Raw genomic sequence first — 17,884 nt, 5'->3', positions numbered from 1 at the left:
TCATGGTTCAAAGTCAACAAAAGCAGACTCTATATCTAATTAGCCAGCAAGCAGCTAGGCTAAGGACATGGCTCAAGAGGTACAACACCAGCTGAATCAGCAAGGTGAGCATGTGTGAGGTACTGAGTTCAAATGCTGGAACTGGCAGAATAACAACAGAAATAGAGTAAATAGGATCTATTAAATAATTCCTACCATTAAGGTCAACTCTGCAATTCTTCACAATTGCATGCACAGAATTATAGCAATAAAAGTATACATTAGTTAATTGTTATTGTAAGAGAAGGATACATACCGGAAAAAAAGAAACCCAACATGCTAAATTCTGGCAATAATTTATTACATTGAGTGGTATTTAGAGTTTGTGTAGTACTTGATTTTAATTTTTTCAAGACGATTTGTTCCTGGTCAGAAGTTCTTATCTCACTTCTGACTTCTCTAACACACATCAGAGAACTGAAGTATTAAATATGTGATATCCATCAATCCAGTCTTTACTCTAATGACCATATTTACCTTGTTAATTCAGTGGAGAGAAACTATGAACAGGACATACGTCTTAACTGCTAGGAAGTTAGAAGATGTTAGAAGATAGGATGGGGAAGAGAAAAAGCAGGGAGGAATCAAAAAGCTGCCCAGTGTTGAGAAAGAAATGACCTATTTAAAAATTTGAGCTGTTTTCATCACCTTTGGGGTTTTTCTGTTTTTTCCTCCCAAAATCCATGACTTCCTTTCAACTTTTTTTCCCCCCACATTTCTTCCTTTATGGAGCTCTGCCTGGATTTTGACATTGAGCTATGTGGTCTTTCTGAAAACAACCCTTGGGACTCAGATTTCCTCCTGGAGAAGCTTTGGACAAGAAACCTGTTGTCTAAACAAGTAGATCCTGACAGATGGTTTTAATTGGTCAAACATGCTCGTGTGGAATAGGAGGCCTTTAGAACTAGGAGCAGCATCCATTGTCACAAGAGACTTAGATTGTGCATCGTTTAGACCCAGGAAACATGACAGGTACCTCAGGTTACCAGGCAACAGCTTAGAGTTCAAATGAGAGGCTGATGACTTCCAAGGAATAGATTTTCACTTACTATTTTTCAAAGACAGGCATGTCCTAATCCAAGATAAGAAATAGAAGGTGGCTCGTGCTGGTAACCCTATCTATTTCAGGTGGACAGCCTGGGTAGAAAAGTCCATAGCACTCTTATCTCCAGTGAACTAGCAAAACACCCAAAGTAGAGGTATGACTCAAAAGGGAGAGCACTAACCTTGAGTGGAAAAAGCCAAGGGAGAGCTGGAGGTCCTGAGTTCAAGCCTCTGTATCAGCATGAAGGAGAGAGAGAGAAGGAGGGAGGGAAAATTAGAGGGAAAGAGGGGAGCTTAAATACACAAAGAACTTCCTTAGCATTTGTTTTGTATTTGTATTAGCATTTATATTCTTCTCTCAATAATCTGCCCACTAACTTCTTTTCTTAATGAAGTATAATATTTATTAGTCAACTTATGGATAAATGAGAAGAGAGGAATGTGAAAACACTTTGAAATTTATGAAACTACACAGGATTTTAATGACATTTGGGAAATCTGACATTTTCTAGTCTGGAAATGTGTCCAACACATAAAGATGCACAGGACCTTGGAAGTATGCTAATTTTAATCAGGCTTTTCAAATCTGCCTGCTACTATTTGGGGCAATAGCCAGCTTAAAGTTAGGTTCCCACCTATCTTTCTGAGGAATTGCTCCATGCATAGTGAAAATTCCTACATTCTTCTCTGATTACAAGAGGATTTCTTCTTCTTTTCTTTCTTTTTATGTTGGTCATGGGGCTTGAACTCTAGGCCTGGGCACTGTCCCTCAGCTCTTCAGCTCAAGGCTAGCACTCTATCACTTGAGCCACAGCGTCACTTCCAGTTTTCTGGTGGTTAATTTGAGACTTTCCTGCCTGAGCTGGCTTTGAACCATGATCCTCAGATCTCAGTCTCCTGAGTAGCTAGGATTACAGGCGTGAGTCACCATGCCCAACTTACAAGATGAGTTCTAAAGAGAGATTTGAAAGGAGACAGGTACAAAGTCTTGTCCCTGTGTTCTGCTCTTCCTCTGTGGAAGAAATTATCTTAAAGATTACATTTTTAAAGATATACATATATGTATAATATATTCATTAAAATATGCCACTATATCAGTGGCTTTTGATCCATTACTATAAAAAGAAATCACAGAGAAATGAAAATGAAAGGCATTATGGATTTTTTTGTAGAAAACGGATTTTTAAAAATTAAGATAATTATAGATTCATATGCAGTTGTAAGAAATAATACAGAGTTTCTTCCAATGGTAATGTTTAGGGAAATGCTAGTAAAATATAGAAAAAGTATTAAATTTAAAATTTCACTCTCAGTCACTATGAAAGTAAAGTTATGCTAGGGGCTGGTGGCCCACACTTAATCCTATCTTCTCAAGAGGCTGAAATTTGAAGATCACAGTTCGAAGCAAGTTTGGGCAAGAAAGTCTGTGAGACTTCTATCTCCAGTTAACCACCAGAAAACCAGAAGTGGTGCCATGCTTCAGAGTAGAGTGCTGTTCTGTGAGCACAGGGACAGAGCCCAGGCCATGAGTTCAAGCCCCATGATTCCCCCACCACCACCACACACACACACACAAGTTACTTATTAGTGCCACACCTTGGCTTTTTTTGATTTGACTAAATTCTTGAGATTACATTATTTTTCACATTATTTTTATAAGAAAACATTCAGTTTTAGAACACTTCTTGAAAATTTCCGATCTCTTAAGAATGAGAAAAAAACTCAAACATTTCCTTGATGTTATTTATTGCTAGACACAGCATGTTAAATATTAAATATTAAATATACCTACTGTGATAAACTTTCTAAAAGCTTTTGAGTTATGCACATACTATTATTGTTACCCCCTGCTTATTTATAAAGTAGGCAGTTGTTCAGGTTGTTCAGTCATTTTTGTCTTTTCTTAATGCTTTACTTCCACAATGAGAAAGATATTTTTAAACCATGTTGGAAGTGGAAACTTAATATGTAATGTTGACCCAACAGGATGCTGGCTTTGAGGAAGCTTTCCTGCTAGGATTACTGGTCAGTGATTTTGGAATGCCATTCAGGATTGCAAGCATTCCTCGTGGCCTAATGAGAACCCCTGAGTATTAAGACAATGAGTTGTATTGTTTGTGTAAAAAGGTCAGCACTTGCTTTACTCTTTGATAATATATTAAAATTAAGAAGACAATTAGAAAACTAAATGTCAAACTTTGGGATGCCTACACATCTTTGTTCCTAACCAAACAATTAGCACTTCTTTAGTTTGTATAAGGAACTACAAAGTTGGATAAAGAATGAATAGAGAATACAGCATATGGTAGATGTGGTAGATATTTATCTTAAAAGTTCTTACCAAGATTGGTTAACAAATTAGTCTAATTCAACTCAATCTTTGACTAATCTGAATTTCTTTTTTAACAATTAGTGGTTAATTTTCAGGGCTGCTGTTTTTTTTTCCATTTTTTAATTGTGAAATTGTCTAATAATTTACTTAAAAAGAAGAAGAAAACACCCTCCCAAACATCTTAGCTAGGCATTAGTGGATCTGCTGATAATCCTAATTATTCAGGTGGTTAAAATCTGAAGATCAAAGTTTGAAATCAACCTGGGCCAAAAAGTCTGTGAGACTCTTGCTTCCAATTAACCAGCAAAAAGCTGGAAGTGGAGCTATTACTCAAGTAGAGTGCCATTCTTCAGTGGAAAAGCTAGAGCCCAGATTTCAAGCACAGAAAAAGATGACTTCTTTTTCATGGATTAAAAACTAAATAATATATCTTTATTGACATCTTTTGTCTTCAAGAAAATCTAGTCTTCACTAGGTGATGCCCAAAATAGCTAAGCTGAAATTGACTACTCTCTTTTTCGTTTGTTTCTGCATGTGGCTTGAATTCAGGGCCTGAGCACTATTCCTGTGCTCTTTCGCTGAAGGCTGGTGCACTACCTCTTGAACTACAGCTCCACTTCTGGCTTTTAGAGATCAGAGTCTCACCAGCTGGCTGGCTTCAAATTGTGATCCTCAGATCTCAGACTTCTGAGTAGCAAGGATTACATGCATGAGCCACTGACAACTGGCTTATATTCTTTTTAAACAACAGAAAGTCTTATGTGGGTTGTGATTTTGGTCTTCATGGTCCCTTCTTCTCCCGTGCTGAAGACTGAACCAATTCTCTACCACTTTAATTTTTGCTGACTTTCTCATTCTCTGTCAAGTGGTGGAACTCTGATTTTCCATAAAGTAAAAAAGAAGCTGTCATCCTGGTTTCAGTCACAAATTCCCCTTGCTTGGTTAGTGTCTTAAACATGATAGCAGGAAGGAGTTCTGTAAGATAGTAAAAAGTACTCCAACACTAAAAGTGAAAAACGACATCTTTCTTTGTGGGGGGAGAGGGAAGAAGTCATCACAAAAGTGAGGTTCCTTTGATTTTCCATCCTGCATTGAAAGCAAAATTGTGTTCACAGTGAACACAAATGTTCATGTGCAGTGAGATCCAACAGTGTGGCTAGAGACTAACCAGGCTTTGGTAGATAGCAGTGAACATAGAGTTTGTGAGGAAGGTAGCAGCGGGCAGGGAGATTCCCAAAGAAGATGCAAATGTCCTGTGTCAGTCTAGTTCCCTGGTAAACTTTCTGACACTTCAATTTCTACATACTACAGCTTCTTCTTAACCTCTTGAAACTGAATGTTTAGACTTCAGGCCCAAATTCCAAGAGTCTCAAAGAAAAAGATATGGTAAAGTTCAGAAAAGGGAGTTTTATTACTTGACAGCCATGAGAAGAGAGAGCTTCAGTACACCCTCAGCTGTCTTCAGAGGTATAGACATTAGCTCCAAGTCAAATAAGGAGACTTCGGGAAAGAGGGTGAGAAAAGTATACACAGTTAAAACAGTCCCAAGTGTCTGGTTGAGCTACGGACCATTAGCTCTGTCTTTGTCTCAGGAGGCCTGACATTTGCTCTGTAGTTTCTGGTTGTCTTCAAGATGATATAAAAGGAGATGGCATTGCCTTTTGGAGGACAATGTTCCTTTTGTTACAAGATGCTTATGGGCGAATCTAATCTTTCCTGGAGCCCATAGTGATTGTAGAGTAATTGCAGAAGACACAGACTCAGATCAGATGACACAGATACAAGATGCTGGGGGACTTGGATGCTCACATAGCTGGATCCTGCTTTAAGATAATTTATGGACCCATCAAAATCAGCTTTTAGGTTGCCTCTTACATTCTTAGTCATTTTAGCTTTAAAACCGAATGAGTTATAGCCGGGTGACAGTGGCTCACTCCTGTAATCCTAAACTTCTCAGAAGGCTGAGCTCTCAGGTTCACAATTCAAAGCCAGCCCAGGCAGGAAAGTCTCTGAGACTCTTATCTCCAGTTAATCACAGAAAAATCTGGAAATGGAACTGTGGCTCAAATGGTAGAGTTCTAGCCTTGAGAAAAAGCATCCCAAGGACAGCAGCCAAGCCCAGAGTTCAAGCTCCAGGACCAGCAAAACAAAAACAAAAACAAATCAACTATATGAAATGTAAGTGAAATTTATTTGTTGGAGCTTTTCTAAGAACACAAATGTCATAATCTTGTGGCAGAAGGCATCAGAATTTCAACAAAACAGGCAACAGGGGAGTGCTTTTAGCAACCCCACTGACATAGAAACTAAAACACTAGGCCTGCAGCTAGTTTCTAAGTCAAACCAGGACACTCTAGCACTGAAGCATGAATAACCCATTTCTGTGCTGCTTAATCACAGACTCCCGAAGGCATAAGTGAAGAACAGAGAGCTCAAGAGTTGGCTGCAATGGAAGATGCCCAGATAGTAATTCTAAACAACCTCGAGGAGCTTGAACAAAAAATCAAGGATATAGATGACCAGATGGATGAATCCTCCAGAGAGGTATAAAGTATAAGTTCACTTTTTGCTTTCTCCCTCCTTTGATTCCTTTAGCATAAAATTATTTCTGTATACTGAGGCTCAGACCTGGGGAAGAATCTGAATACCAAGTGGCCAACACAAACAGTTACTCAATTAGCACTAAGTATAGAGTAAAAATACTTCTTTTACATTCTTTTTTTAAAAATCAGATGAGAAAGACATACTAAACCATCTTTAATGTACTCTGTATAAAACTAATTTTTTTCGACAAGTACTGAATCCGTGCTTTTTGCTTGAAGCATCTGTTAGCTAAAGTATCCTATATTTAGGTGTACATGTTCAAATCCAGTGAACATTTTCTGAGCACTCGTTAGGCATTGGTTATCTTGTTGCAACTGTGTGACAATAAATACATTCATTAATAAATCTAGCTTTCTTGGGATTTGCAAAGCCTAATGCCAATGGCTGACACCTATAATCTTACTCAGAAGGCTGAGATCTGAGAATTGAAGTTCAAAGTCAGTCCAAGCAGGAAACTCCAAGTGACTCTTATCTCCAATTAACTACCAAAAAGTCAGAAGTGGAGCTGTTGCTCAAATGGAAGGACTAGCTTTGGGCACAAAAGTTCAGGGCCTCCTAGGCCCTGTGTTCAAGCCCCAGGACCGGCACACACATAGAGAAGAAACAAACAGGGCTCAGATAGAGTGTAACTCTATAGAAGATAAAGCAATTTGTGTGAGTGTGTGTGTGTGTGTGTGTGTGTGAGAGAGAGAGAGAGAGAGAGGGGGGGGGGGGAGAGAGAGAGAGAGAGAGAGAGAGAGAGAGAGAGAGAGATGTGCTCACACACGAGTATGCACAGTACTGGGGCTTTAGTTGAGGGCCTGGCACTCTTGCTTGGCTTTCTTACTCAAGACTGGTACTCTACGATCTGAAATATAACTCTACTTCTTGCCATTTTTATGTTATCACCATGAAGTGAGAGGGAGCTTGTAGGGGGAATCTGAATGTCTCTACTAACAGATGCTGCAAGTAGCCTGGTAAGTAGAAGGGCAAAAGGGGACTGCTCACCTGTCCTCCTCTACAGTGACCCCTCCTGCAGGCTTTACTAGGAATGCAGAGCTCATGTGCAAGGCTGAGGTACCTCCATTCCTCAAGACATTAAGAACCAAGCAAGGCACAGTTGCTCCTGAGGCAGTTTGAGCTTGAGCCTGAATCTAAGAAAATAGGCAAAATAGAATGGTTCAGTGATAGGATCGCTAGTTTTCTCAACACATACATTCTGGGCGCCTCAGCTTTCTTATATGGAATTTCTGACCATCACATGTGTTTTCTGGACTACTGTTGACGCACCACAATCTGGCTGATTCTGTATGAGGTTTTGAACATTTTAACTATTCGACATGAATGTCTGTTGTGGGCCACTGGAAAGGCTCTTGAGGGTGAACTGTTTCTGAGCTTTGTTTTGTATGTCCTCAGTTGCAGATGGAATGTGCTCTTTTGGTTGGAGAGCAGAAATCTGAGACAACAGAACTTAAGAAGGAAAAGGAGACTTTGGATAATCTAAACCAGAAAATAGCAGAGCTGGAAAAGAACATTGTTGGCGAAAAGACCAAGGTAAAAGAAAATTAAATTTGAATGCTATTTTTATGGGTAAAGCGGTGGGTTCCACTTGATTGAATTTAAGTGTTCAATGAAATGACTGGGTTTTGTATCATGTTCCTGGAGAAAGTAGCACTAGGGGAAAGTCTTAAGTTGGTAAATTGTGACAGACTAAGAGCTGTCAGGTGCTGGGCAGTGGATGCTAAGTGAGCTGGTATTTCCTATGGCAGTTTGTACTACTTGAGATGAGAGATGAGTGAGTTGCTTTTTTTTAAATCAGCTTTTCTGCTTCTCTGATTTCACTGCCTTTTGAAAGACTTGTAAAATATATATGGATATAATGGTATCTATATCTATAAATATAGATATTTTTATCCATCTATATGTATTTGTATCTATTTATGTATTTAAATGTATAGATATAGCTATAATGCAAGTAGCCTGGTAAGTATATAGTATATATATATCTATGTATGTAGAAATGTTTGATAGATAGATAGATATAGATAGATAGATAGATAGATAGATAGATAGATAGATAGATAGATATCTAACTTGTAGACTGGTACCCTGTGGGGTTAGCTTAGGCATATTCACAAAATATTGCCATATTTCTTTTAATTTTTCTATTTATTATGAGCGTGAATAGAAACCATTCATTTCACCTGCCTTGTCTTGTTATTGCTTCCAGTATAAGTGCTCTGCTCTTTGAAAAGTTTTCAGAGGGTCCTCACTGCAAAGTGAAAACTAAGAGCTACAGGTGACTGTTAGCTTGCATGAGGCCTTGCTTATACATTCAAGGCATAACCTGAACGTTAGTTGATGTCTACTAAAGAAATCAGAGAGAAATATTGGCAGAGTTCAACCCTCTTGAACTCAGGGTATTGATTTGTCTGTTTATCAGATCCCAACCCTTGCCATAACCCTGGGAAATGTCACACATTCTACTTCTATTATGACTTAGTGACAGCCGAAATAAACCTATAAATTAAAAATAAAATGTTGATCCAGGAAAGCGAAAAGCAAACAACATTTAATACGTTCTTTTTTGTCTACCGTATTCTCTACTAAGCTTGAAAAAATGGAAAATGTCATGTGTAGATTTTTTGCTGAGTGTAACTTCCTGTTTCCTCTTATTTGTTCACAACCTGAAAACAAGAGCATTTGATCTTAGTGACAAAAAAGAGCTCAAATGATCATTGTCAGAAATGGAAGTCAGATTAAAAGTTGTAATGTTTTTTCTTGGTAACCTACGTGACAAAATGGTATTGAACACTCTTTTAATGTTAAACATTACGTTTGTTCATTCTATTTCTAGTCTACAAAATACCAAAGAATCTATTCACATCATGGGTATGCTTTTTAGGAGCTCACAACCAACTCAAAGAAGCAGTTGTCTAAATCTACAATGTAGGAGACTCAGTTAATGGCTGATTTCTCACACTCTTCATTGATAACAGCCAGCAGCTTTTGCTGGAGGCATCAGATGTCTTGTTTTGGTACTTAATTAGTATTTTACTATTAACTAAGTACTAGATAAGTCATATTGTAATAATCATATACTGTTATGTCATATGGGAAAGCCTGTGCAATGTAAGAGTAAGGTATCATGTTCGTTGTGCCTTCCTCATTGTACACAGCTCCCTATGCACAGTCTACAAACTATACTTGTGGGGGGTTTGAGTGGTAGAGCTCAAAGTTCAAGTCTGAGTTCAAAGCCCCAGTAATGCATAAAAGCAAACAAAACAAGAATAGTGTTCAAATTGTACTTGTGTATGTTATTAGCATCAGATGCTGAACACAAGTACCCTGGTTGAACCAAATTCTAAGTTTGACTTCCCAATGGGAGCTGTGTTGAGTTCTCCAGATTGAAGGGAGAAGTAGACTTCCAAGAATGTAGACAGAAATGAGCCAAGAAGCACCTCTATTCCTCTAATGGCTTGCCATTAGCCATATGAGGAGAGAGGACTGCAGGAGACTGAAGTGTAGGAAGAGCTCCTGCAGTTGTCAAGGGATGAAATGGTTCTGGAAGGTGTCATCACATGGTGCAAAAAAGAAAAAATGGCAGAACCTAGCTTTGGGCAAGGAGCTCAAAAACAAATATGAGAGGAGTAGAAGCAAAGACTGAGCTGGGCTAGATGATGTTTTGATGTTCCTACCAGTCTTTTCCTATATGCTCAGTGTCATCCCAGCCCACCTTCTCAAGTCCTCTGTTCTGCACAAACTCTAGCAACTTACGATCTCTACTGCCAGCATGCCACCATTATTTTCTTTTTTAGATTTTTTATCATACAAACTGCCACATCATCTCTTCACCATAGAATTCTCTATTTTATGAGTACACTGTGTTATTTCTTCCCTTCAAAAAAGAACCTTTCTTCCCATTCCAGTTAGCTTAAATCTCATGACTCGCATCAGTTTTCTTCCTTTTTTTGTTTCTGGTACTAAGACTTGAACTCAGGGCCTTGGGCTCAGCTTTCTTGCTCATTGGAGGTACTCAACCATTTGAGCCACATCTCCATCATTTTTGCAGGTTAACTACTGGATATAGAGTCTTAGGGTTTTTTCCCACCTTAGCTTGGGCTAGCTTCAAACTGTGAAGGTCTCAACATTCTGAATAGCTAGGATTACTAGGGTGAGCCACACGGCACATGGCAGTTTTCTCCTGTTAAGATTGAAGTCCTCAGTGCTTTCCAACCCATTGGGTGCTTTTTAGTAATCTTGTCATTAGTACAGAAGACTACTCTTTTTCTTGGCTCATTCTCCCTCCTTCATCTGTGCCTTCTCAATCATACATTTAAATTTTTCTTTCTCTTGCTGTTACCTCTCTGATATTTATCTCTGATTCTAATTCAGTCCTCTCTTTCTCTGTCTCCCTTCCCCCTTCCTCTGTCTCTCCCTCTCTCTGTCTCTGTGTCTATCTGTCTCTCTGTGTGTGTCTCTGTCTCTGTCTCTCTGTCTGTCTTCTCTGTCTCTCTGTCTCTCTGTCTCTGTCTGTCTCTCTCTCTCTTGTGCCAGGACTGTGGCTTGAACTCAAGACCCAAGCACTCTCTTAGCTTTTCACTCACAGCTAATGCTCTACCACTTGAGCCTCAGCTCTACTTCTGGCCTCATGCTGCTTAGTTGGAGATAAGAATCTTATGGACTTTCCTGTGTGAGATGGCTTGGTGCCGTAATACTCAGATCTCAGGCTCCTGAGTAGCTAGGATTACAGGCATGAGCCTTGGCTCCGAGCCCAACCCAGTTCTCTTATATCCTCACATAAAGCCATGACTTCACATGACTTGTATATTCTGGTGTCTATCATCTGCTTTCTCTAGTCCTCAAATCCTTTTCTGAACTTGACTCATTCTGTAGTCCACCGGACCTCTCCACTCACAAATGTCATCTGTACTTCCAACTGAACATCTACAACTGACCTCCTGATCTGACCCTTCTGGCCATTCATATAACCCACTTCCCCACCATCCTCCAGTTCCCCAGTCCATTTGTTCAGGTAGAAACCTGGACATTGATCTGGACATTTGATTAACTATCACATAAATTGATTACCAAACTATTCCTCCATTACTTTAATTTTTCTGCTTCTTCTTGAACAGCATACTCTTTGAAGCCACCAAAATCTCTTCTTTAGTCCCCTTTTGACATTTACACTTTCAGTTCATTCTCTTCACAACAGCCAAGGTAATTTAAAAAATAGTTAGAAAACCTGATCATAGACATATTTTAGGTTTAAATAAAATGCAGTAGGATGTAACATTTTGGTTTATGTCGTTTTATAATTTCTATAAATACAGGTTTCTTACTGTGATCTGCCACCAGCCAGCATTGCTGTCATCTCTGGCTTCATAATTCATTCCACTGTCACCATGGCCTTCTTTTTCTTTGTTCTAAGATTGATCCTCCTCCCCAGGTCCTGTCCCTCATGTTCTTTGTAAGCACGGTGTCCTCTGCCTGGAATATTCTTCACCATACTCCCTGCCTTTTTTCTCAGGTCACTGTTGTTTCCAGAAAGGTCACCCCAGTCCTTTTCTTTCCTGTCTTGTCTTAACTTTCCATTTTGGTGGTACTGGGGATTGAACTCGGGACCTCCTGCTTGCAAGGCAGGTACCATAACACAAAGGCCATGTCTCCAGCTGTTTCTTGCCTTGATTATTTTGGAGGTAGGATCTCACTTTGTGCCTAGATAGGCCTGGGCTACAATCCTCTTCCCTGTGCTTCCCTAAATTGCTGGGGATGGATGGCACACACCACTGTACCCAGCCATTGTGCTTCCCCTAAAGCTAAGAAACAACAAGTATATTACCATCCATTGTTTGAGATGGAGTCTCTGAACTTTTATGCCTGGCCTGGCTTCAAACTGCAATTTCCCCAATCTCTCCACCTTACAAGTTAGCTAGGATTTCAAGCTTGAGTCATTGTGCCTAGTGTTCTCCCCGCCTTTTTTTAGTTGAAATGATGTCCTGTTCTTTTTTTGTCCTTTTACATACCATGTTGTGTGATTTCCACTGGTTTTGGATTAATATTTACTTCCTCCTCTGGTTAGTAAAAACAGAGGAAGGCTCTTGTCACCCACTCTTTCTGCAGCCTGTGGTAAGTGTCATAGTCCTGCTGGGGTGCTATGGGAATATTGTCCTTGGATTCTCTAGCTAACAGCTTGTCTAGGCTTTGCAAGCAATACTGAGCCAAACACCTGCCAAAGAACCATGTGGAGCCAAGTTCCAGAACAGCTGGGGTGGACTTCCCAAGTGCACATGCCAAGAAGCGTATAATCACACTACCAATCAAGCCAAAGCATAAGACAGAAGGAGGAAGTACCCTTTTCCCCTTTGGATCACATTTCTCTTTCCATACACCTGTTGCTGTGATCAGATATAAACTGAGTTGAACAGATATCCCTCTTGGGCAAGCTCTGATTCAGAAATTTCTAGTACATCCTGTAATCTTGCCCTAGGGTTTTTTTTTAAAAGAGAAGTGGGGAAGTATAGAAAAAAATGTTTAATAATGCCTTGAAGTTCAAATCCTGGTGTGAAATTATTGACATTGTTTCCTTCACTCTTGAGACTGGTGTTTCATATGATTTCTTTGACCTGATGTATGATGTATTTTATTTTACAAATTTAGCATAAAATAACAACTTATACATGATTTTTATTTATTGTATATTACTGTGTATAAGTTATGGGTATAACTACACATACAGGATAAAATGTAGACAATTATGCTACTATATGTTTATTGAACATTTCTGCAGGGGTTCCTTGGGGTGACCTTTCACTGAGCTTAGGCACTTACAGTCTAGAGCATCAATGAGTTTGTTTCCAAATGAGCTAAATGCCAGATGCCTATTATATTCTTATTCAGTAACCACCTGACAGAGAAAACCACTTAAAGCATAGACCAACCCTGAATAAATATGAGGATGTGACCTAAATGTTAACTCAGATGAGATGTTTATTTGGTGAAGCAAAGAGACCATCATGTGAAAGGTGAAGGAGCAGTTACCTTGGTGACAGCACAGAGGGTATTAGTACTATGAACTTGGGCTTATGCCAAGGCCTGATTGTGGATCTGACTTCCCTTTCCATCTAATCCCCTCCTCATTTCAAGGCAAAAGCATACTGCTAAAAAAGTAGGAACATTTGCTTATATAGGTTTATTATATAGGTTTTTTGGTCTGTTTCTGATTATGTTAAAAATTCAGCTCGGCACTATTGATTCACACCTGTAACAATGCTAGCTACTCAAGAAGTGGAGATCAGGAGGATTGAAGTTTAAAGCTGGCCCAGACAAAAAGTATGTAAGCACTCATCTCAACAGAAAATCTTGGGCACGATAGTACATACTGTCATCCTAGCTACAGTGAGAAGCATAAATAGGAGGATCACAATCCAGGCCAGCCTAAGCAAAAATAAATGAAAGCCCTCTGTCAAAAGTAACCAGAGAGTTGGGTGCCGGTGGCTCATACTTATAATCCTAGTAAATCAGGAGGCTGAGATCTGAGGATCACGGTTCAAAGCCAGCCTGGTCAGGAAAGTCTGTGAGACTCTTATCTCCAATAAACCACTCAGAAAACCGGCAGTGGTGCTGTGGCTCAAGTGGTAGAGTACTCACCTTGAGCTGAAGAGCTGAGGGACAGCGCCTAGGTCCAGAGTTCAAGCCCCATGACAGACAAAAAAAAAAAAAAAAAGTAACCAGAGGAAAAAAGATCTAGAGATATGGCTCAAGAGACAGAGTGCTTACTTAGCAAAAATGAAGTTCTGAGTTCAAATGCCAGTACCACTCTCTTCCTCCACCAAAAAAAAAAAAAAAGTAATTCAAAGCTACAAATAGTTTTTATAATTTTTCTCTAGTCTGGGTTATCTATGTCTCATCTGCCCACTTTAACACAGATCCACCCACACACACACAATCAATCAATCAAAAGTCAGTTAGGCTAAAATTAAAAATGATGACCACGGAGAGAAAGGCTGCACTTCTGTGCACTGAGTCCTTTCATGACCCTGATTGTAGTCCTACAACTCAAATCATCCTTTCCTTTAAGGAAAAATATTTTGTGCCATCACACAAATACATTGTGATAGTTTTTAGGCATCCTAACCTCCACACAGTTACAGGGAGGCTTACTTAACTAGGAGCTAAAGTCTAAATCATTCTCCATATAATACATTCCTGAATGAAATCTGAAATTCTTTGATTTCCTTACTTTTCTACATTAAGCACATGTTATTTTGAATTAAGTGGTTGAATTTTACTCTCCATTATTACCTTGCCAAAGTACCTGTTACTTCCTTCCCATCCTTCCTTTAGAGCCAGGGGAAGAGAAATTCTGGCTTGGCTTCTTAGCAAAAGTGTTAATGCCTCCCAAGTATAGACTTTGCCAGGTCACAGACAAGGTTCAGATGAGACCTAGCCCTTCCCATGCCTCTTTCTTACATTACAAAGCTAGCTCCCTGGCTCAAGGAAGTTGAACTGCATTATGGAATCTGGGGATTAAATTGTAGGATTCCATGTTATTATTATATATAAGTCTTCGGTGTTCTGATTTGCCAATTTATTATATACTAAGGACTCATTAATTGTGTATTTAAAATATCAGAGCCAAAAGAAAACACAAAGTTCCCCATAGTCACTCTTTGTTAACACATGACTTTAATCTTTCTTTTGTGGCTCCAAAATCTGAAAAGTATTCTGGGAAAGAAAATGTCCTTTGTAAAGCTAAATATTAATAAGTATAACTACAGAAATCACAGCATTTTTTTATTAGAAGATATTACCCAGACCTTACTGGAAATGCCATATATGTGCTATTTGTATAAAATTCAAAACATTCTGAAATCTCAAACACTTCTGGCTTTAAGTAGTATAATAGAATATGCATGTGTCCAAAATCATCAAGGTGAATACATTAAATGTACAGTTTCTGTGTCTCAATGAAGCTGTTGGCAGAAGAATTGCAGAGACGGGTATAGCTCAAGTGGTAGAGTACCTGCCCAGTAAGCCTGAGGCTCTGGGTTCAATCTCCACCAGTTTAAAAATTCAGATAAATAATTATAGGTCTGAAAAGTTGACTAACCTATGAACTCATGAAGATGCTTGACTCCAAAACACCGTGATTTTTGGGAACTAGAAAGAAACCACTTTGGGCAGGCCACTCCTAGAAATGGTGTCTTCTAGACAAGTTTTAACATTATTACTGTATCAGTTCTAAACCTGAGCCAGAGTTTCGTGGTGTATGGCCTAATAGGGTTGCCAGAATTAGCAAATAAAAGCACAAGAACCTTAGGTACATTGGAATTCAGATAAAGAGAGTAAGTGTTTAATTTATGTCCCCAACTTACTTATAGTAAATGATCATTTACTACTCAGTCAAAATACAAATTCAACTGATGTTCTTTATTAAACTGGTGGCTCAACAAGCTAACAAGTTAAGCATGTTTTTCAGAATTAAACCATAGGGTCCTTTAGTGTGTTCCTGCGTGTGCGCACACATGCATGTGGGGGGGGGTCTGTGTGTGTGTGTATGTGTGTGTGTGTGTGTGTGTGTGTGTGTGTGTGTGTGTGTGTGTGTCTATCTATGTGTCTGTGTCTGTGTGTATGCCCATCCTGGAACTTGAGCTTGTGTACTGTCCCTGAGCTTTTATGCTCAAGGCTAGAACTCTACAGCTCCACTTCTGGCTTTTTAATGGTTGATTAGAAATCAGAATATCACAGACTAGCCTGCTTCAAGCTATAGTCCTCAGATCTCAGCCTCCAGAGTAGCAAAGATTACAGGCAAGAGTCACTGGCACAACCAACATTAAACCATCTTTTTGCTGAATATTGCATTCTGTTATCTGGTAAGATGATATTTTCATTAGTATTCAAGGTATTTTTGTATAGTGTTGAGTTCAAGTAGATATGACAAATTAAATTTCAGTTTTTCCTTCAAGAACACAACTAAGAAGATAGAAAACTGGTAGGCCTTAATGAATTTATTAATTATTATACCAGTACCAGATCTTGACTCTCAGGACCTGGGAGCTGCTATTTAGCTTTTTCACTCAAGGTGAGTACTATGCCACCTGAGCCACAGTTTCATCTAATTTGTCCATCAATTTCATCTTCAGTGTAAAGGATGATACTTTCAGCTCAAATGAAATGCATGGCTTGGGCTAATTTTCATTCAAAAACTTCCTGAGCTATAAGTAGAAGACAAGAGTATTCATTTCTTTCTGGCTCAAAGTTGATCCATTTCTGGCTCTCACAGGAGTATGATCAGCCCCATAGTCCTCTGTGATTTATGACAGACCCCACCGGCTACTAATCCTCCTTTTATCCTCTCCCTTCTCACTTCCTTTGCCCTAGCGTTGGCCTCACTGAGCTTGAGCTCTGAGACTCAGGTAGTGGTCAGTGCACTACTGATAAACTGTGGCGAAGGTTCTAATGGTGCCAGCTTGCATAATTCTTCTAACTGCCCCCTTGTATGGAATTGTGAAATGCTTTCAGGGCCTCAGAAGGAAGGCACTATGCAAACATAAGGTATTTTGTACTTTTTTTAGTTTTTTTTTTTTTAAGGAATGATTTTTAAAAAATTTAAAAGCACCAGCACAATAGTTTGGCAGTTTCTCCAGATTTGAGATCTTTGTTTCAGGACAGTGGTTTTCCATACTATATAATATTATATTGATGTTTTCTGTTAAACATAACTTTCGGTTTTAAGGCTTTGCTCATGTGATATTTAATTCTGATGACTTGTATTGTTTGCTTTTTAAATGTTTATTTGAAACTAGAGTTGTTGCAAAGTCTAGTGATGTAATATCTAGAGAGAGAATGAAAGAATTGCTGTGCAAATTGGGTAACATTTGACCCCACACACAGAGAAAATAATATTTTCATAGCTGAAAATCAACAGGCATTGAATACTGATGGTTTTCTTAAGGGAAAATATTAATTCTGAAACTGAAGACTAAGTCTACATGGCCATTTTACTCAGCTTTACTGTGGCTTACCCCTCCAGAATTCTTTTCTCTGCAAATTACTACATTCCTTTTTCTGACTTCTACTCAATCACTGTAATGAGTGACAAAACTTATTGTTGAAGAAACTCTTCCACAAGCTGCTAAGACTTGTTATAGAATCATTTTAGATTGATAAGTACAGTAGGATTCTCAAGCTTATGATTTCTTCTTTTAACTATTTTGAGGAAACATGTATTTCTACAACTAAAGACATGTTTCTAGAAGAACCTTGCAATCTAAAATTTAAATTTAAAGAATGTAGATAGCAGTGGATTGGCAGCAGTATGATGTCATATAGTTTTAAGTTTAAGCCATACACTTTTTGTTAAGAGCCTAAATATATATATTTATATAGGAAAGTTTGGCCATTGATAAAAAGAAATTACAGTAGGGATAGTGTAATAGGATTGTTTAACAGTTTCATCCTTTAAAAATAAATGTCTATATGATAGGTTTAGAGGCTGGTTGCATTTTTACCAGTTTGAACTTACGGGAAGTTTTGCTTACTGAGTGTCATTCCATTGCACTGCTTCATAAAATGTTTTGCTTTAGACTGAAAGTATCACACGCTCACAGATAATCTCACCTCAAGGTTTTTACACATGTTAATACCATCATAAAAGAAACTCCAGTTGAGAATCCTAGTGCTAAATGAATTGAAACCTTGTTTCTGAATTTAAGAGGTGACATTGTAAAGCCATATAATCATTGTATATAGTATTTATTTTCCTGAAGAACATCTAGCATCTCTTTGGCATGTGTGACTTGGAGGGATTTAGTATCATCTTCTTTCTTTCTTTTTCTGGCTTATGAGTCCTTTATTTCATAGTCTATCTGGTGGAGTTTT

General features: G+C 38.7%; 1 protein-coding gene across 6 annotated transcripts in view; it reads left to right on the top strand.

Annotated features, from left to right (window-relative positions):
* Phldb2 (pleckstrin homology like domain family B member 2) overlaps window positions 1-17,884 on the top strand; it is a 196,633-nt gene that overhangs the window by 136,190 nt on the left and 42,559 nt on the right. For all 6 annotated transcript variants that reach the window (XM_070030271.1, XM_070030269.1, XM_070030270.1 and 3 more), the window contains 2 exons: window positions 5,816-5,959; window positions 7,415-7,552. In XM_070030271.1, coding sequence (XP_069886372.1) covers window positions 5,816-5,959; window positions 7,415-7,552 — 282 coding nt within the window. The remainder of the gene's footprint in view (window positions 1-5,815; window positions 5,960-7,414; window positions 7,553-17,884) is intronic.

This window comes from Dipodomys merriami, unplaced genomic scaffold, assembly GCF_024711535.1.
Source record: "Dipodomys merriami isolate MVZ:Mamm:240054 unplaced genomic scaffold, mDipMer1.0.p SCAF_2, whole genome shotgun sequence".
In the NCBI taxonomy this organism is placed as follows: domain Eukaryota; kingdom Metazoa; phylum Chordata; class Mammalia; order Rodentia; family Heteromyidae; genus Dipodomys; species Dipodomys merriami.
The sequence above is the reverse complement of the archived record's forward strand: the minus strand, read 5'-3'. Positions and strand labels throughout refer to the sequence as shown.